The 22,034-nt window shown below is 39.3% G+C and overlaps 1 protein-coding gene across 1 annotated transcript in view; it reads right to left on the reverse strand.

Annotated features, from left to right (window-relative positions):
* The window catches only part of cpne7 (copine VII), a 56,181-nt gene extending 40,691 nt beyond the window's left edge, over positions 1–15,490 (reverse strand). The window contains exons 1-4 of the mRNA XM_026930842.3: positions 15,376–15,490; positions 12,380–12,799; positions 3,940–4,122; positions 3,776–3,850 (exon numbers count right to left, since the gene is read on the reverse strand). Coding sequence (XP_026786643.1) covers positions 3,776–3,850; positions 3,940–4,122; positions 12,380–12,553 — 432 coding nt within the window. The 5' untranslated portion in view covers positions 12,554–12,799; positions 15,376–15,490. The remainder of the gene's footprint in view (positions 1–3,775; positions 3,851–3,939; positions 4,123–12,379; positions 12,800–15,375) is intronic.
* Between the last annotated feature and the right edge of the window lie 6,544 nt (positions 15,491–22,034).

Below are 22,034 nucleotides of genomic sequence, written 5' to 3' on the forward strand. Positions count from 1 at the left end.
AGACTCCTTCCATACATGTTAAATAAACACCTCCTTACAGAAAACACCATACAAGTCTCTGTGAATGAGCTGTTAATATAAAAACCATGATGTATGAGAAAAAGTGCATTAATATAATCCTGTGATTTGCAGCTGCACTACTTTCAGAACACCTTCTGACCAATCAGAATTGAGAATTCAGTTGAGAATGTGGTGTAAAATATAGATTAACAGCTTTGCAGTTTGTCAATTAGCAGCAAAACCTTACTTTAGTATGAATTTTAAACCGCAATCTGAATCAGTGTGAGGCTGGGAATTATTCTTCATAAAATGAACTCATTTAGTAGGATTGACAATGAAAAGCTTTTTAATTATTTAAATAAAGATTTAGGAAAGAACTAAGAATGTCAATGACTAAAGAAAATAAATGAGTGAAAATCCAGAAGATATTTTAAGGAACAGGAGAGACTGCAAACAGCTTCATCAAGTCAGACTGCTAGAAATTCTTCATTGTTTCCACTTAACGTGTCCTGTCACTTCACACAATGGCAACACCGTGTTCAGGGAAAGTCCTTGACAGTTTTGGAGTTTGTAAAGGTGAAGCATGACATAAGGAATGGAGGTTTAAAGCTATTAAACAATTTGTTCGGCAGGAACAAATCTACAGCCGGTGTGAAATTTAATAAGACACCACAGAGCCCAGACGACATTATTGTTTATTAAAAAGTCTTCAAAAGGAAAGGTCATTGGTATAAAACACAGCTGAACCATAAACTGGTAAGCAATAGAGCAGTGCATGTCTTCTTACAAACAGGAAATGAGAAAAACTATTTTTTCAAACTTTTTGATAAAGTTAGATTCACATGCGATGTCAGAAATAGGTGGATTTTGTTTGGTAAAATTAACAAGAATGCCAGGTCTATTTAAGCCAGAACCATTAATTAGCTTCTCGTCTGGAAAAAAAATCTGCAGTAACAGCAAATCATATTCAATCAGCCAAGTTTACGTCAAAGCGTGAACTCAATGCAACTGCAGCTTCAGCCATAATAAAGATCATAATAAAGACAAAATGTGAGGCTCTGCAATCAGTTTATAAAACACCATAGCTGGTACAGATTTGCTTCTAAAATTTTGTATGTTTTTTCCAAGGGAAAAAAGTAAAACAAACCTCTATTTTACACGCTTTGATGCGGTGAAGTGTGTAAGATCAGCATGCTATTTATTAAGAGCAATCAATAAATCACTGTCGAAGTCTGTAGTGGGAGACGTAACACAAGCAGGCAAAAACAAACAGGACAAAAGCATAGGCAAAAGTCAAAACCAGGAAGTAACTAGCAAGCAGGTAGGACAGGAAACAAAGGCTTAGAATAGCAGGAAAACATCAACGAGTCTTCATGAGAACAGAAGAAGCCACATAAAGGTTTAAATAGACAAACTAATTAATGTTGAAATGAATTCAGGTGGGAACGTTCAGGGAACATAGCAATGACAAGACAGGAGGCGGAGACAAGACAGATATCCAAACAATACGCATATGACGATGTAAACAAGGAAGCACATGGAGAATGACAACAAAACATGAACAACATGCTCCAAGAAGTGAAACATGAAATGTGGGTGAATGCTGCAAATATACAGCAGCAATATAATTAAACAGAAAATCAACAGAAAAATGTTTTGAAATACGTTATGCCATCACGTTGTGATCTCTGATCCTGATGTGAAGAAGGCAGAGTGTGACTTCGGATGGAAATAGCAGGAAGAAATGGATAGGATTGAGATTGGAGGCAGTTAAAAAGTTAACAGTTAGAGACTATTCAGTCAGGCTCAGAAAAGGAGATGCAAACTTTCGAACGTTTATAGTTACAGGTATAGTTACTGTAATTTCTTTTACTACTAATATCTTAAAATTCAAAATGTGACCATTTTGTTATTTTTTCTAATGAAGAAACATCTAAGAAACCTGGCACACTGGGTATAAAATAAACTTCTTTACAACACAGTGCTGTTGAATTCTCGATTCTGATTGGTCAGACTAATTTTCTATAACGTCAGCTCCGACAGATCCCGGGTTTATATTAATGCACTCGTTCTAATGCGTTATCATTTGTAATAACAGCTCATTCACAGATACCTGAAGTTTTCCGACATCTTCAGGACAAAGGAGTCGACAATCAATAATCAACCCTAATGTTGATTATTTTCCTTTAACTGCATGTCACATTTCTTCTTCTTGTCCTAACAGCACTACTATGTTCTTCATGTTGGAGGGAAAAATCTACTTCCTGGAATTTTGCACATGCTGTTCTACCACTGGCTGAAAGCTTTCAAGCTGAACACACAGCGTGATAATTGGAGTAATTTACTTGTTCTGAGTGAGCACTCAGGAACATCCATTCAAATCTATTAACACCTTAATGGAGGGCCTCGGGAAAACACACCTCTCCCAGTAATGTTTTATTTTAGATGGTGTTTTGGTCTGACAGATGGTGTTTGCTCTTTTTTCCAGCCTCCTCTTCATCTTCGTCTCTCTCTCTCTCTCTCTAACTCACCGAACACTCACTGATTGTTTGGTTTTTACAATCTATTTGTGTGAATGGATGCATCAAAATGAGCAAGTTATAGTAGCATAAGACACAGAAATGTTTCTGATACAACAGAAACAGAAACAGAAACAGTGACAGTGACAGAAGACAGGTCAATGCTTGGTAATAAAAATTGCATATCTTGGATGCGGGTGATGGCAAAAAAAAAATTATTATAATGTGATATGATAATTGTTTTGCTAACAATATGGCAACAAAACAATGGAGCCTTATCATGGAAAAGCTACATGTTCCAAGATTTTTTTAAATTCAGCTTTATACCACAGTGCTATCAAATTCTTGATTCTGATTGGTCAGAAGGTGTTGATTGGTTGTCTTTAACAGCAGCTCTGACACTAGTGCAGCTGCAAATGACAGGTTTATATTAATGTGCTTGTTCTAATACATCATTCTAATAAATCATTTCTATAGTAACAACTCATTCACAAGGTCTTGTCCACAGAAACAGATTTAAAACCACTTGTAATTGTTGAAATGGTGACGTTTTCTGAAATGAGGTGTTTATTTGGAATGGAAGGAGTCTCCTGTGTCAGCGCTCTGTAACAATTTCAGGACAGAGAAGTTCACACTTTCCTGTTTCTCTGTAACATGACAAACCGTTTTTTTTTTTTTTTCTTATTAACTTCAAGATAGAGAAAAAAGTGATGCTGGTGAGGAAATGACTGTTAGCTGCTATAACATAAGTGAGAACAGGAACGAACTTGTTTCATGGACATTCCACAACATTAAATGTAACCATAAACGGATAAGAAGGGCAGAGTGTTGTTCTTCAGTCAATAAAAGTCGACATGACATGCCGTTCAGTAATAAATAAAATTGTTAGCATTGCAAATTGATGTGGTATAAGAGGAATAAACACACTTCAGGATGTGTTGTTATAGGAAAATAATCAACTTCTTTATGGAAACAGTAACTCTGCTTCATTGGGTTGGTTGCCCCACACCACCTAGTTATTGATTATTTTTCTATAACAAGTGTTTTATTCTTTACTTAGCATATTAATGAGAAGGAAAAGCAGAACAGATTTTAACATTCAACAAATTTGGTTACAGTAACAAAAGCATTCACATCACCAACACTCAGAAAAGTGTATCATGATTTTGACATATCACAATATCTGTACCACAATCATATCACCCAGCCCCTGGTATATTCGGTAGCAGAACTGATCAGTCTAAAGCAGAACTCACCGTAATGTTAGACTTTCCGGCGTATTTTCCATATTTCAGTAGCAATGGCTTCACCATCTTTTTCTGAGCCACTATCTGTTGAAGAAATTGAAAAATAAGTGCTAATGTTTGGATTTCTACTGAGAAAAAAGAAATAGAAAAATATTTACACACAGGTGTCTTACCTGACCGAGTGTGCACTCCATCCCTCCCAGGAAGTCATCATCGCGAGTACCGATGCTGTGGGTCCCGTGAATGTCGTAGACTTCGAAGCGCAGCTTCTGCACCTCCTCAAAGTAGTAATCTAACATTAGGACTTTGGCAAACACTGGATTCAGGTTGCTCTTGATCACCTCAGTGCGATCCAGCTAAATAAGGAACAACACAATGACAAGAATAAGATCACAAACACATTTGACTGAAGAACTGGTTTTTGATGATATTTAAAGATTGTTTAGATCCAAGATTGTCATCATATATATATATATATATATATATATATATATATATATATATATATATATATATATATGTATATATATATACAAAAATAATTGGACAAACTAACATAATTATTAATATTAGGATTCTTTTTACTACTTGGATGCAAATCCTTTGCAGTCAATGACAGCCTTAAGTCTGGAACCCATGGACATCACCAAATGCAGAATGTTTTGCCTTTACTGTAGCTATCTTCAGTTGCTGCTTGCTTGTGAGTCTTTCTGTCTTCAGTTTTGTCTTCAGTAAGTGAAAAGCATGTTCAATTAAGAACATTCAGTTTTCAAACTCTTGGGTTACTTGGGTTGCTTATGTATATATATATATATATAGTGATAATTAGAACACACAGTAGCGGGTAATCTTCCCTTATACAGTCTTATACCCTCTCAGGAAAAAGGTGCTAAATTGTACCACTCAAAGGTTCTATTATTATGTATCTTTTAGCTGCAAAAATTAATGTATTGTACATTTAGAATTCATTTAAGGTGCTTAAGTAGACCCTACGGATCATGGCTGTACCCTAGATAGGTTTTAAATGTACACTATATTCACTTTCCCAGGTGAAAAATGCAGAAATGTACTTGATACCCCTTAAGATTTTGACTGCTGCGTTAAGCAATTGTAGAGTAGTATTTTTTTTTTTTTTTTTTTTTTTTTACAAGCACAGGTTCTAGCTATTAAGCAAAGGAGTGTGTAGTTCTGTAGTAATCACTTAAATAAGGGACAATCAGCATTTTACAAAAGTTAAAAATAAAAATAATACTGACCCTTATTAATCAATCATTTTCACGTGTTTTTATTTTATTTCAAGCTTTCATTCTGTGCACAACTTTTTAATCCAATTTTTGAGAATGACAAAAAAAAACACCTCTAACTCAGCTTCACTAAAATTCTTTCCTCGAACATCGCTATCACACCACCAGCACAAATGAAGGCATTTTTATGTGGCAGGGCATATGTATAACACAGAGGGTTCTGCCAGTGCCCTGTTAAATGCCTGTGGTAGGTCAAAAGCATGACATAGCTGAGAGAACAAAAAGACAATGATAAAAGAGAGGTAGAGAACGTAAGGAGGGAATATATAAAGAGGGAGATGTGAGTTGGTCACAGAAAATGAGATGTGAGTGGGTTTCGCTCCCACTCAGTTTAAGCAGCCACTATCGATTTGCATGACAATGGCACTTCCCTGTTGAGAGGGACTAGAAAAGCTAAGAGTAGAAAGCCTAATGGCTTATATCCTCTCTGCGTACATCCTAAAATCCAGCGCCCGAACTCGCCCACAGGCAAAAGCATCGAGCTGCACTCTTAGCATCGCTGCTGGCACTCGAGGCCAGATGAAATGAATAAAGATCACCTGACTTGTTCTACTCAGATCCATAACCTGTTTAATATACACTATTTGGCCAGAGGATAGTGGACCTGACCATCACAGCCATATGTAGTTCTTCCCCAAACTGTTGCCACAAAGTTGAAAGCAGACAACTGTATAGAATGTCTCTGTATGATACAATTACAATTTCCTTTCACTGGAACTAAGAGGCCCAAACCTGTTCCAGCATGAGTTTTCCAAGATTGGTGTGGAAGAATTTGATTGTCTTGCACAGAGCCCCAACCTCAACCCCGCTGAACACCTTTGGGATGAACTGGAACTCCGACTGCACACCCCAGGCCTCCTCACCCAACATCAGTGCCTGACCTCACTAATGCTCTTGTAGCTGAATGAACACAAATCCCCACAATCCCTGGAACATGATAGATTTTATGGGTGATATTAAGGACATTACTGATATAATTAGTGATATAATTTGCTTTTAAATACATGTACACAAGATGGCTGCCACACATATCCTGCGGTCATTGTGCATTGTCCTCAGAAATGAGAGCTAAGCATCCAGGTGGTGCAATAGCAATGTAAATAGTGGAGGCAGTGTAGCACCATGGGTCAGTGTGTCCTCAACTGAATATACTAGCATTTTTTTTAGTGTTTTAAATTTAAAAACCTCTCATGTAGCCTTCAACCTAACCAAATCTCTATTTTGCATACCAGTCTTCTGGATTTGCTAGATTATTAAATAATGTAGATAATGTATGGTCAGAATTTTCGATCTGAGACACAGCTCATGACAACAATCATGACAATGGTGCAAAGTTTCAAGAGAAACAGAGTAGACAGGGAAATTTTGGCTCTGGGAAGTTAGTGGACTTTTAATTCTCCACAAGTACATAAGATGTGCAAATCACTCTCCTGTGAATCACAGAGACACTAGACAATGGTGGCATCTGTGAGATCATGTATGTGAAAGAGTGTAGACGGCGATTTCATCCAAGTGTGTTCCGCTGCCTGGTGTTGGGATGATTTCATGTGTCTTGGAGAAAGCTTGTGTTAACCTGTTAACCTTGTGGTTAAAAGCTTGGTACTGAAATGAATGAAGTAACTTATCCTTAGAATGAAATCTGAGACAAAGCTAGTCATGTAATTTATTTCTGGTCTGACCATTTTATCCATTTGATCATTCTGAGCTATTCATCAGCCATCATGTAATGAAGCTGTACAATCTCTAAATAATTGCTTCATTCAGCCTGACTCTACCACAGCGAGGAGGTCTGATTTAATGTATTGTTATCTGACACTTTCAATGTCACAGCAGTGTGTACTGAGACTGACTCACACTACAGTGAATCATGTGTTCAAAAGAAGACACGATGGCTCATAGTTTAACACGTAGACCTGGAGCTTAGCAGACGCAACAACTGACGGCATAATTATGGCCTTGGATTTACACAAGGAACTACCCTTCACACTGAGCGAGGTAGTGATGTGACACATAAGACGCCTACGTTGATGTACACTGGAATTTAGGCTTCTTTGTTTTACTTATATACAGCAGCTTGTGTTCCTGTGCAGAAATGAATTTAAGTTAAATCATGCACAACCTACGAACGTGACCATATCCCACATCCAACATACACACATGCTCTATTTCACATTTTTAGGTTGTAGTGAAAATTGAACATTTTCTCAATCACAAGTAAAGTTCTAGCATTTTAGAGTCTGGTTGCCCCTAATGGTGAAAAAGAAAACATTGAAGTGTCCCTGAAATCGAAACTGTGTTTAAGAGCTTTTTGTACCTGTCCCTTGGTGTTATAGACAAAGAAGGTTTTTGTTTTAATATTTGATGATTTATACTGTACTATTCTTATGTATGTCCAATTAAATGCTCTCTGGTATACGTACCACCCCCGAGAAACAGCTTGTTAACAACAAACATGGTTCGTCTGAGTGTTTTTTGCTGTGCATCTTCCCAGACTATTCCCTTTTCCAAGTACCTCTTGGTTGGGAATAAGTGGTTGGAGTTTGTTTGCTTGGAAGAGGGTGGAGTTTGTGTGACTTGGCAGTTTTGCAGGAGTGTTTTAACAACTTGGGGCAGAATGTTGCCTACTCATGCCAACTCACCATCTTTATATCTTTTTTTTTATCACTCCGACACATCAGATGTCTCCTGTTGATGACCCTGCACCTCACCATCACCTCAAACATGTCTGGCATAACTACAAAAACACTTAGCATCGTGACGTCTAGGATATCATGCTCGTTAAAGTCAACAGGCGATCTCTCCATAGCCGAAAAAAGGCTTTTGTTGAACTCTTTACTGTTCTCCATATTTAGCTACTTTGCTAAGCTACTGCAAATGTATCTTGAACACTATTGGCTGTTGTGTAAATCAGTCAAACACGCCATCACACTGACTTCCTGTTTCACAAGGAAATACGTCAACATACGGAATCAAATCGAGGCTCTCGAGTCTTATCATGGGGATTTTAAACCATAGTTTCGGACCATAGTGCAGGAGCTTCTCAGACATTTTGACAGCTTGTATCCGATTACAAACAGAATTGATTAGGGTTTTGTCTTTTTCGCTACGACACATTGCTATCCAACAACTTGATCAAAGTGTGACATTCGCTGTATGAGGAAATCACACTTAGCTAGCGAGACTTTGGACGTCTTTAGGCAGACTGACTGTTTTTACTGCTGTGTTTGTTTTAATTGGTTCCCTACACAACATGATATGTGCAGGAATATAACCTAGCAAGATTAACGATAGAATATAAATAAAAAAATTTCATTGGTTTCTTAAACTTGAGGTGTCAAAGCAGAGTTTTTGCTAGAATTCATCCACAGCAGCATCTGACGGTGTGTCTGGTTTCCCAAACGCTACACATTTTCTCTGGTAATGAAAATGTATAGACAAAAGTGAGTATCCATAAGAGTCTACATACGCTGGATAGCTATAGAATTAAATTACCATGTCCATTTTATCTCTCTCCATACAAATATAAACGGATACTGTAGTGTGGGCAAAGAACACAAAGCCAACACACGCTCTCGTCCCTCCTGTAAAGTAAGCAGTTAAAAAAAAAACAAATGCAAATGATAATGACCCTGATGATGCTCTTACTCCTGTTTCTCATGGCAGTTTTTTTTTTCAGGAGTGGTACAAATAATAAAGCAGTGTGGTAGACATAAGAAAAAGCACTCCAAGCGTTTAACCATTTTGTCCAACATCATTTCTCTAAAAAAATACCTCATTAGCATACAGTATTGTTCTCATATGCCTGCAAGATATCAGATATCAGAAACTACTTTTGTTACTTTCCTTTTTAATACTGAATTTACCTATTTTTTTCCAAAAATAATAATGATAACACCCTGAGGCCCTGATTTACTAAGACCCCAAATGACGAGTACTAACTAGTTTGCATTCTGATAAATTGGGCATTGCACTGATTCATTGTTTGAATGACGTCACATGCAAAATATTTGGACAAAATGATATTTAAATGAGGTATTTGCGTGAGCTAATTGTTGTCAATGCCCGTGGCAAGTACAAATCTCAAAGAGACTCCTGGAAGGATGTCAAGATGTCAATGTGTGGAAAAAGTAATGTGTGGAGACTAGAGTGTGTATTGTGTTAATGAGGTATGATGCAAGTCATAATTTTCTGGTTGTTTTAGTAAGCCATGATTTTGTGCAGGATTTTTCCGGCTACAAATAAAACAAATTTCCTCTATTGTAGGAAAGACTCGTTACAGTTTACCTCCACACCATCAGAGGTGCTCTCCAGCGCAACCTCTGCTGATCACACACACTTCCAGGTCACTTCCTGGTCGTTCCCTAAATAAACTGCTCATGGACATTCACAAATTGTGAAGCCCTGCCATTACGTTATTTGGATGGTTTTGGAAGATATTTGGATTGTGGGGTTTATGGTTTTTATAAAAACAAACCTTCTGCAAATGGATCCTCACACTCCATCAGAGCCTCCACTGGTACACTTATTGAGTCAGGGAAGAAAAAATATTCTAAAACATGATGTTCTTGGGCTGCTGTGATTTGTGATGGAAATCCTGTATTAGTAATTGATACTCAGCGCTCACAGGTTTGAATTTTCGGGGAATTTTCGATGCATGCGACACACGCCAGCTCAGTTACATCCCACATCAACGCACCTGAAATTAGTACAGCCAAAGACTCATCCCTAAATTTCTGTTATGAATTTACCACAGAGAAGTCTTATGCCTTCAGCAGTCTTTGTGACAGATAGCTCCACGAACAGCTCGTAAACTCACTCTGCAGACTTGCACGAGGACGATCTGATAACGGATCATGACAGAGAAGCCTTTCTCCTTCAACAAGTCCTTGTGTGCTAGCGATTGGGTGGCTTGCATTTCTCAGCTTTCTGCTGTGTTCTGATCTCACAGAAGTGTTGTCACCTTTCAGTCATGTTAGTTGCTTATGCGGATCTTTGTAAGCAAGAAATTTCATGTAGCTGGACATTAAATTGTAGTTGAATACGCCTGCTCTACTATTTCAGTTCAACTGATCTGATCAACAATGGTTTCTAAAGTTATCAGACAAAGCGGAAGGTAAATAAAGGCCCTGTGTCATGGATGTTTTGTGAAATATATCCTGACAGCGTGCAGACACAGTCCTAGCGAACACTCTCCTGCAAGGTCATTTGCATACATTATCATAGCTTTTGACCGACTCTGTCTTGCCGCTGTCAGAATTAATGACCTTCCTACAGTTCGAGAGAGTAACGCATTCCACTCCAGGTTTGCCCTCTGACTAATGAGAAGGAGCGGCTTTCTGCAATCATTCTTGATTTCATCTCATTTTCATTTTCCTCTTTATAAGCATGGAATTGAGACGTACGAAAAGACGGCAGGTTGAAAGAGACAAAACAGGCAAGAATGTCATTTCTTTCTGGTTCTACATGGAGCTGGGTAAACATCACTCGAAACCTTCATATTTTGAAATATCATTCCAGCTATTCATCAGCCATCATCTTTGTTCCTCCAGCATGCTGAGAACGGAGGCGCTCTGTATTTCAGCGTGACAAACCGTGGATTCAAAAAAGCAGCAGGGTTGAAAATTGCCGGATTGAGGTACACGTAAACAGAGTCGTGGGCAATTAGTTGCTGAGTTTCTTCTGTTTTATGAAGCATCATTTGATCACACGAAGAAAACAGACAGCAGCGGTGCAGTCTGAGCCTGAGTGCCATCCCTCACCGGGTTTACTTTTTTCTCTGTAATGTGCAGCTGAAATAATAAAGTGATAGGATTAAGATTTCATCCCTCAGCCCGACATATTCCCACCGACGGAAATCACCGACTGTCTTCAAAACCGCGGCTGGGGATTCAGATAATGTTTTACTTAACAGGACTTCTTTCAAATGGAAAACTGACAGTGAGCTTCTTCTTCCATTTCTCACACAGCCTTCTGCTGCTGTGCAACAATCCCTCAAGGGAGCGTCCTCTTTACACAAATGTTTGCAGTCAAGGAGCTCCCTAACTGTAAAATAAAGTTCATTGGCACCCTTTGAAAATAATCCAACTATTCAAACTATTCAAAAGTTAGTCTCATTATTTAAATGTGGCAGTGATATTTTAGCTATTTATAAGAGCCTTCAAATTTTTTATTCATGAAATTTCCACCAACAGAACATGTTCGAGCTGACATCATTTATAGGCGGACATGTTTTTGAGTTATTGAAGTTTGGATTAAACTAATTCAATTTAATTCAATACAATTCACTTCAATTCAAGTGACCAGTCAAACTAATAAGTGAAAAAACCTCAATAATAAGCTGGCTAAATGCATTATATAAGGAATAAAACACTTCGAGGGTGTGCCGTTGTGGTAAAATAATCAATGATGAGGTGGTGCCATGAAGCAGTGTTACTGTTACCACCCCAAAGTTAATCTTTTTCCTATAACAGCACATGTGTTTGACATATTAAGTGTTTTATTCCTCCTCAACGTTGAGAACGTTGAGAAAACCTCAACGATTACACACGTTTTTCTTTGTTAAACTACAACATGTTTTCTTAAAAAGTAAAAGTTTTTAACTGAAATTAACTTCATATCATGTTTTCATGTGAAAAGAAACTTTGATTACTTATTTAAAAACTGTAAGATGATCTTTTTGCTTCAATCTCTGTAATTTAATCTCTGCGTTATTTACCATTAGCTAGAATGTGACTTGCTGCTTAGCCAGTTACTTTAGCTACTCAAATTGATGCTAGTCTAACCTGGTATTAAACTATACCTAGTTAATGTTAACAAATTAGCTAAATTTACCTCAACATGCTTTTTTTAATTGAAATAGAGCTCATTCCTTCTAGCGAGACGTATGAGACGTCTCATTTTATACAAGTCTTTGCTTACGCCAGCACATTGAAACATTTTTTCTGAGGTAGGGCCAGGGCGTTCATCCTCAAGTTCAACACTGGAGTCTGGGGGATTATTTATATTTAGACACACATGGATAGCTGTAGTGCTAAGTACACTGTGTAGCATCAGAAGCTCACAGCGGATGACAAAGTGGATCGATTGTTTCTCAAGTTTTTTTCTACATTGATGATTGAAAGACTTAAAAACAAGGAGTGAAATGTTTTTGATTTTTTTGGGAAAAAAAATTAAGTAAGAGTACAAGTATTCAATTTCTATAATACTACTGGTAAGGTAAAATAATACTTAAGTATAGTAACAAAGTACAATTACTCAAATATTTTGTGCAGCATTAGTCAGACGCTACACACACTCAGCTCACACTCACCTCAGTCCACTGGCCTTGGCTCTGCACCAAGAGGATGACGCAGGGGTCGGACTTTTTCAGTGTGTCGCGGTCCAGCAGGGCTTTGCAAGACACTCGCAGCTCCACTTTAGTGACGCAGGCCGCCGGGCCACCGATCCCGGCCACAGGAGAACTCGCTTCCTGCGATTCACTCATTCTGACTCAGTGTGGAAGAGTGCAAAAGCAACCGGAGAGAGCGGACAGGGAAAGAAGGGAGAGTCGGAATTTGCAAAGGAACAGCTATCGAGATGATTTAAAGACATCCACTGGTTAAGGAAGCAGGAGAAGCGCTCATCTCTGTCGCAGGTTCTCTGTGGTTGAGGTGGGGTTACACGGAGATGTCACATGAGCTGTTCTGGAGGAACATTAGGATGAGATCGCTGTCTCTGCCACAGCGGAACCCTAAACAGACAGGAGAAATGTTTGATGGTCTTTCAAAATATCTCGATGTTATAGAATAAACTGCTTTAATGTTGCATGTGTATCAATAAGAATCAGGATTTTAGCTCCCTCTAAAAATGCGAGAGGTTCTTTAATGGTTCATCAGAGCCCTAATTTCAATAAGAACCCAAAGATTTCTGGTGGAACCCTCATTTTAATGCCAATGCAACGCTCGCTTTATAACACTGCAGCCCTTCATGGCCAACACTTAATGCACAGCTCATCAATTATTCAAAGCAGTGATTCTGTGACGTGTGCATGCAGATGTGTAACACACACTTCATCTGTAAAGTCACAAAAATTCACTACTTTTATTTTAAGATAACAACAGCAACAACGAGGAAATCCTGAAAACTGAAATGGATTGAGAGTAAATTTATGATTTATGAAATTTATGAGCACAGATGGCAAAGAGAGAGCAGCGTGAAGCCTATAGGTACCTTACACACTGAGTGTAGGGAGGGGCCTGTTTGCCTCAGCAACACACACACACACACACTTTCATTCTCTCTTTCTCTCTCACACACACACACACACACACTCATACACACATATAGTATGTCTATTTCTCTCTCACTCACACTCTATCACACACACATACTATGTCCCTCTTTCTCTTATGCTCTCTCTCTCTCTCTCACACACACACACACACACACACAAACACATACTATGTTTCTCTCTTTCTCTCTCTTTCTCTCTCCCTCACACACTCATACTCACATATACTGTCTCTCTTGCTTTCTCTCTTACACACAGTCACACATATACTGTGTCTCTCTCTCTTTCTCTCTCTCTGTCTCACAAACACGCACACGCAAACACACATACTATGTTTCTTTCTCTCTTATACACACACACACACACACACTCTCTTACACACACACTTTCTCTCTATCTCTGCCTATCTCTCTCTCTCTCTCTCTCTCACACACACACACACACAAATATGCACACACACTCACTCACACTCTCTCTCTTTCACACACACACACACTCTCTCTCTCTCTCAATCACACACACATATATACTATGTCTCTCTTGCTTTCTCTCTTACACACACACAGTCACACATATACTGTGTCTCTCTCTCTTTCTCTCTCTCTGTTTCACACACACACACTTTCTCTCGCTCTTTCTCTCTCTTACACACACACTTTCTCTCTATCTCTGGCTATCTCTCTCTCTCTCACACACACACACACACACAAATATGCACACACACTCACACTCTCTCTTTCACACACACATGCACGCACACACACACACTCTCTCTCTCTTGCTTTCTCTCTTACACACACACACACTTTCTCTCAAACTCTGTCTCTCTCTCTCTCTCTCTCTCTCACACACACACACACACACACACTCTGTCTCTCTCTCTCTCAATCACACACACATATATACTATGTCTCTCTTGCTTTCTCTCTTACACACACACACACACACACACACACACAGTCACACATATACTATGTCTCTCTCTCACACACACGCGCGCGCACACGCTTATCTCCCTCGCAAACACTCTCTCTCTCTCTCTCTCTCTCTCTCACACACACACACACACACACACTTCTGTTTCACGTGTATTCCCGCCGAATGAAAGCTATAAATGTGTCTCGTGCCTCGTTATGGATGATGTACGGTGCAAATCCACAGCGCTGAAGTTGAGCTCGTGCAGAAATCAGAAACGGAGGGTTTTAATCGAAAAGCTGCGAAACGGAACCGAAGTTTCAGTCTTGGATTTAAATCCCTCTATCTAAGATTATTCCCTCACGTTTGAGTGAGTAATTATAAATAAAAGAGAAAAAAATTACGCATGATCTTTTAGGGTATTAAAATGACGCTAAAACTCACGCGCCATGGAAACTGCAGGTTTTTTTTGCAAAGCAAAGAGCAAACGAAGCATGCATGATTCAGTTCACACCTACAGTGTTACATGAGCAGATATTTCTGGACATGTGGACACTGATGGACACTGTGAGGAGTTTGCTCTGCATCACTAGAGCTTATACCGGAAACGCGCGCGGTCGCTTTGTGTCACTCATTTTGCGCTTTCCAGCATCACAACCACTCCCCAATCCATCATATTTCATAGCAAAGACACCACACACACACACTACACACACTACACACACCATACAGCACGGTTAGAAGCCTTTAGTCCCTGCATAACCGAGTTAAAACCCAGCAGCATGTTGGATAGAAACTGGGAACGGCACGTGCCTGTCAACAACACCTTGAGCCTGAGCTCTAATTTATTATTTCCTTTTTCACTTCTGTTTCCTGCACAGGTGAACATTGTAAGTGCTAGGTTCAGTGCAGATTCCCCATGAGAAGCTACAAGCAATAAGAAAACCCATATTACAATTAAATAGTGTAAATGCTCTAGCGCGCGCTCGCTGCATCTTCATCACAAGCAGATTTTTTTTTTTTGAACAATTAATAATTTCCCCATCATTTATCATTAAAAAAAAATAAGACACATCCGAAGTAAGGTGTCTATAAATATGTTAAAAGGGTTAGAGACTCACCTCCTGCTGACGCCGCTGACTTCTGGCTCAAATGCTTCCTCCTGAGCTGCTGAAAATTTCCGAAACTCAGCGCGCAGTTGGAGAGAGTGAGGGAGGAGGAAGAGGAAGGGTGGGAAAGCGCGCGCGGAGAACGGATGATGATGAGGAGGAGGAGGAGGAGGAGGAAGAGATCATGTGCGAATAGTGCGGGAGCGCGTGGTGATGAGGAAGGATGAACAGAAAGAGGAAGGGTTAAAAAGTCGGAGGAGGAAGGGTTAGAGGTCATGTGAAAAGGATGATGGTGATGATGATGGTGAAGAGAGCAAAGTGAGAGGAGGAGGAGGAGAAGGAAGAGGAAGAATGGAAAAGCAGGGTCAGGATGAGGAGAAGAAAGAAGGGATGGAGGTCATGTGAAAAGGATGATGATGATGATGATGAGCACAATAAGAGGAGGAAGGGTGGTAAAGCGGGGTGAGGATGAGGAGGATGAACAAGCATTAAAGATCATGTGTAAAGGATGATGATGATTATGAGGATGAGGATGAAGAGAGCACAGTGAAAGGAGGAGGAAGAAGGGTTAGAGGGCATGTGAAAAGGATGATGATGATTATGAAGAGCACGGTGAGAGGAGGAAGAGGAAGGATGGAAAAGTCAGGTGTGGATGAGGAGGAGGAAGAAGGGTTGATGATGATGATGATGATGATGATGATGATGAGCACAAAGAGAGGAGAAAGGGTGAGGATGAGGAGGATGAACAAGCATTAAAGATCATGTGTACAGGATGATGATGATGATTATGAGGATGAGGATGATGATGAAGAGAGCACAGTGAGAGGAGGAGGAGGAAGGATGGAAAAGTCAGGTGTGGATGAGGAGGAGGAAGAAGAGTTGATGATGATGATGATGATGATGATGATTCAACAAAGAGTAACAGCTCATGTGCAGAAGATGATGAAGTGTAAGAGAGGGCTATGAGAAGAAGAGGAATAATGGAAAAGTGGGGTGAGGATGAGGAGGAGGAGGAAGGGTTAGAAGGAGGTGAAAATGATGATGATGATGAAGAGGAGGAGGAACGGTGGAAAAAGCAAATGACGAGGAGAAAGAAGAAGGGTAAGAGATCATGTGAAAAGAGTAATGATGATGATGATGAAGATAGGTGAAGATGGTGGAGGAGTGTGTAATAAATATGAGGAGGAGGAATGGGCAGAGATCATGTGAAGACACTGATGATGAAGAAAGGGAGAATGCGTAGTGAAGATGAGGAGGATGAAGGGTGGGAGAGGATCACGAAGAGATCTAAATGATCAAAAACACATGGTGAGGGTTTAGAAAGTGGGATGAGGATTAGGAGAAAGGATTGAAGAGCACAGACAGGATGAAGAAGAGGATGAGGAGGAAGATGAGCAGTATAGTGGTTGAAGATGAAGAAGAGTAAGAGACGGGGGAGGATGTGGAGGAAGAGGAAGGCTGTGATAGTGCATGATGAAATTGTGGTGGAAAATGGAGGGTAGGAGCACACGTGGAGAAGATGAGGATGATGAAGAGTGAGAAAAAACATGGTGAAGATGAGCAGAAGGAACAGTGGGAGAACACATGAGGAGGAGGAAGAAGAGGAGGAGGAGGAGAAGTTGGAGAGTGCATGGTGAAGATGATGATGATGATGATGATGATGATGAGAGAAGGGAGAGGAAGGAAGAATAAGGTGGGATCAGATGAAGAGGGAGATGAAGGCAGTGAGAGAACATGTGAGAAGGTGGAGGAGGAAGAAGAAGAGGAAGGATGAGAGAGCAAATAAAGCAGATGAAATGAATGAGAAATAATGAGAGAGAGTGTCGAGAGGATAAAGAGGAGGAGGAAGTTGATCATGTTCGTGGCCAGCTGTGATAAGATCATGCATATGTGTAATTATTTTTGTGTGAACAGTATCAGTGTGCAGTGTGTATGAGACATACAGTCATACACAACATCACTTTGATTATTAAGATGCTTTTTCTTCATGTTATGGTCTGAGACATAGCTTATGAACAGGAACCGAGGACAGAAGGTCATTTATGAAGACTTTATTAAAGCTATTAAATTAGCTTTAATATCATGCTTCATTTATGCCACTAACACCAGCCATGTAAATGTACAGCAACAGTACTGCCACTGAAAACAGGGATTAATATTTACAGCATTCATAATGCAATGTTTACAGTAACGGCACATTGATGTGCAGAATATAAGATAAGATACACTTCACTTAAGCTTAAGAAGTAAATTCTTGTGGAGAAAAAAAAACTGTTGTTTTAACTCTTGAATCTTAAATAGTCAAAAGGAGTCAAAAAGAGTATAAATGTTTATTAAAGTGACCATTTCATTTCACTTCACATAGAACAAACATCAATTTACACAATAAGAACTCACTAAAATGAAGGAAGAAGAAAGTAATATGGGCTAGCTACTTAAACTATCAGGCTAACTAGCAAACGTTAGCTACTTAGCTAGACAAATGCTGCCTAGCGTTGCTTAGCTTTACCTCAGGTTTAAATTGTTGCATTTATTCTGCTTTGCTAAAATAATGAAATCTATATTTGGTTTAATTTATTTGCTGAAATAATTAAAGCTCTTAAAATCAAATCTTATTCCAAATTTTTGGAAGGAATCAAAAATGGAAAAATTAGCAAGACTTTCTTGCTTCAAGTACACACCTAGCTTTACCTCAGGATTAAACTGGCTGCATTTCCCCTGTTTTGCTGAAGCTCTGCTTTTTGAAATCATAACTTATTAAACTCATATTACCAGACGAGGTTCCTTTGCTGCTTCATGTAAATATTTAGTTTTAAACAACTGTGTGTATCTGCTATAATGTAAGTGAGAACAGGACTCACTAGCTTATTTCTCAAATGTTCCACAACATTAAATATAACTATAATTGGATAAAAAACAAGATATTCTGAAATTCTTTCATAAATAATACTTTAATATTCTTGACATTCTTCAATAAAAACACTTTGAGACATGCTATTATATGAAAATAATCAAATTCAGGGTGAGAACCGTAACTCCACTTCATCACATCACCCGGTTGTTGATTAGTTTACTATAACAGCATGATACGGAGTGTTTTATTCCTTAAGCTACAACAGGAACCTCTGATACAGTATAAATTTCCACCACTGCAAATATTTTCCCACAATTCCACACAGGCTACAGTATTGAACTGCAAAACACGTTTAGAGTATTGTAGTGGTCTGTGTGATATTTTATTGTCTGATAAGTTTAATTTTATTTGGAGTGGATTCAGCTGGAAAAAGACTTGAATGGATATTTTGGTATATAAATATACAATCGGAATGATAAACACTCCAACACACTTCAGTGCTCCTAGCACACATATACAAGTGAAGCACAAGTAGAGCCAAACAGCACGCTTTTGTTCCTGCATCCTCTACCACAGATTTAACACACTACCTTCCCACAGAGCAATCCACAGCTTATATAAGCACCACTCATGTCGCTGGATGCGTGTGTGTGAAGTGCCCTAACACATGACCCGTTATAGTACTTATCTAGGCATCTGTCCATTTTTCTCATTCACATAACCAGCTAGACAACTATCAGTCCATTTTTGGTCCAGAATGGGATTTGATTGTCCCCTAAGGACAGCCGTGGTGTCTTTTTTTTTTCTTTTTTTTTGCAGGCTGTGAAAGTGATGAGTCTAATTACTCGCTTTGCTGCGCTGTTCGTTTCTCAGTCAGGCTGCTATTTAAGGAGCACAGAGTGTGCAAGAATGCCAGCAGCGCCCATGTGTTTGCCCAATACGGCACACAAACCAGACTAATGATACAGAAGCCCTGCTGTTATCACGTCTCACATCCTATTGGAGGCTCCCAAGTCCATGTGGGGATTGCGTGATGCTGAGGAGCAGCAACCTCCACCTGAGCTCCAGCACAGCGTGCAGATCTGCGGCTGCGCAGACAGACACACCAACCAGGCCTACGGACCCTTGGGCACAAGTGTTTTTTTTTGGAAAGTCTGGATCCAGACTGTTTCCCGAAAGCATCATAAAGTTAAAATCGTCTTAACTAGGAGAGACAGAGAGGGACAGAGAGAGAGAGAGAGAGAGAGAGAGAGAGAGAGAGAGAGGTGTACAGTGTGATGCTCACTTTAGCATTTAACATTTTGGGAGGCTCAGGCCAGTTTAGTGTCATCTCTGTGCACTCGGTGTTGTAGGTTTGATGGTTATGTAAGCTCTGTGGGTAGGTAGTGTGTAATCTGTTATAGAGGATGCCAAAAAGTGAGTTATTTGGTACATGACTGTACTAATAATCAATTTTTATTCCACAGCACTACTGAATTCTCCATTTTGATAGGTCAGAAAGTGTTAATTACTTTTCTTTCATTAAGATGCCGGTGAGGAAATGACTGTTTACAACTGCTATAATGTGATATTGGTTTTCGTGGACATTAACATTAAATGTAACTATAAACAGATAAAAGTATCACATTTTTTCAATTCTTTAACATTCACGTTCTTCAATAAATAAAAAAAATGTAATGGTTGGTAAATCACTCTGGTATAAGAGGAACAAAACTCTTCAGGATGTGCTGTTGTAGAAAAATAATCAACTTTGGTGTGGTAACAGTAACTCCGCTTCATCACACCACCTAATCGTTGATTATTTTCTTATAACAGCATGACACAATGTTTTATTCTTGACTTGATGCAATGTAGAGTTAGTTTAACCAAGATTAAATGCATTACAACATTTCAAATAAAGTGTCATTCTTCTGGGATTTCTGAATGTATATATATATATATATATATATATATATATATATATATATATATATATATATATATGTGTGTGTGTGTGTGTGTGTGTGTGTGTGTGTGTGAAATAACATGTATATGAAATAACACGTCCATTTTGATGTCTCTCAAGTCTTTCCTCTTTGTTTTTACACATTCGTCAAATTTCCTCTCTAAGCTTTTACTTGTGTTTAGATATTTTTGTATTTTTTTCACAGTGTAGACCAGAAACAATGAAAGCCTTGCATCTTGCCTATTCTAGATACTTAAAAAGAATACACACACACACGCGCGCACACACACACAAAACCACTTATATTATTAGTCCATAGCAGGACTCAACAGAAAGCACATGTGGAGAACTAATCGTACAGGATTTACAGCATAATCACTTGCACACCAGGCGAAAAATTCAATATTCCATTATAATATCTAGAACAACAACAATATTTGCTGAGGGGCTCGGGGAGGGATAACATTTCTTTATTTATTTCCTGTTGTTTCTTTAGTCATTGGGTAATTATCTTGTCTTTCTATACAGTTTTGCATTTGCTACAGCCATGGAGCATCCATTAGCACAGACTATAATCCAGCCCACAGTCTAGTTAAGAGTGTATTCGCTCTTGGGGAAGAGTGCATTCATAAAGGGGAAGAATGGCTCAAACCCTCATTGATACAGCACCTAATGCTTTGAAATTAAAAAAAAAACAACATATGATTAGAATATGATTTGTAGTAGACACTTGTGCTTAATTCCTGTGAACCTGTATGACTGAAGATCTCGAGATCATTTTAATTCATTCCATGTTCTGTCTCACCAGTGACATTTAATGAGACCAGTACAGGCGTCTCAAAGCTAGTGGCCTTCATACATCACTAAGAGACAAGACCAGGCACCAGAATGTGAATGAGATGTCTGTGTAAGTGGCCCATTAACCTCTCAACTTACAGCAAGTGCAAGCCTCTGGAGCACCTCATCTTTAGCTCATACCCTACGTCTTGTATATCGTACACGTTCATTACTGTTTGCCTATTCTATGTCCAAGTGTTTAATGTAATCATTATAATTTCACCCAGGAGAGGATGGGTTCCCTTTGGGGGTCTGGTTTCTTTCAAGCTTTCATTCTTATTCCATTCAAGTTCCATTCGAGTTTCTTCACCTCTTGCTTGCTCTTAAAGAACCTTGATCCAGATTTCTGTAAAGCTGCTTTGTGTTTGATCCTGATCTCATTACTGTCTGTGCAGAGTTTCGCATCTTCTTCCTGTGTCCATGTGGGTTTCCTCCCACCTCCCAAAAAAAATTAACATGCTAGTAGATGGATTGGCTAAAATAAATTGCCCGTTGGTGTGAATCACAACCAGCATTACCGGGATAGGCTCCGGATCTGCACAACCCTGATCAGAAAATGAGAGCGAGTGAGTAAATTGGACCAATATTCCACTAATCCAGCGACACACCCGGATGGGTTCTTCATCCATCGCTCTGAGGAATGCTTAGAAGCTGTCTGTAGATTCCCAATCACATTATTGCTACACTATATGGCCAAAAGTATGTGGACACCTGACCTTCACACCCATATGTGGTTCTTCCCTGAACTGGTGCCACAAATATTGAAGCACACAATTGTACAAAATGCCTTTGCATGCTGTAGCATTACAATTTCCCTTCACTGGAACTAAGAGGCCTAAACCTGTTCCAGCATGACTAGCCCCTGTGCACAAAGCGAGCTCCATGAAGACATGGTGTGTTAAGTTTGGAGTGGAAGAACTCGAGTGTCCTGCACAGAGCCCTGACCTCAACCCCACTGAACACCTTTGGGATGAACTGGAACATCGACCGCACCCCAGACCTCCTCACCAACATCAGTGCCTGATCTCACTAATG

Source organism: Pangasianodon hypophthalmus, chromosome 11 (genome assembly GCF_027358585.1).
Source record: "Pangasianodon hypophthalmus isolate fPanHyp1 chromosome 11, fPanHyp1.pri, whole genome shotgun sequence".
NCBI classification, from domain to species: Eukaryota; Metazoa; Chordata; class Actinopteri; order Siluriformes; family Pangasiidae; genus Pangasianodon; species Pangasianodon hypophthalmus.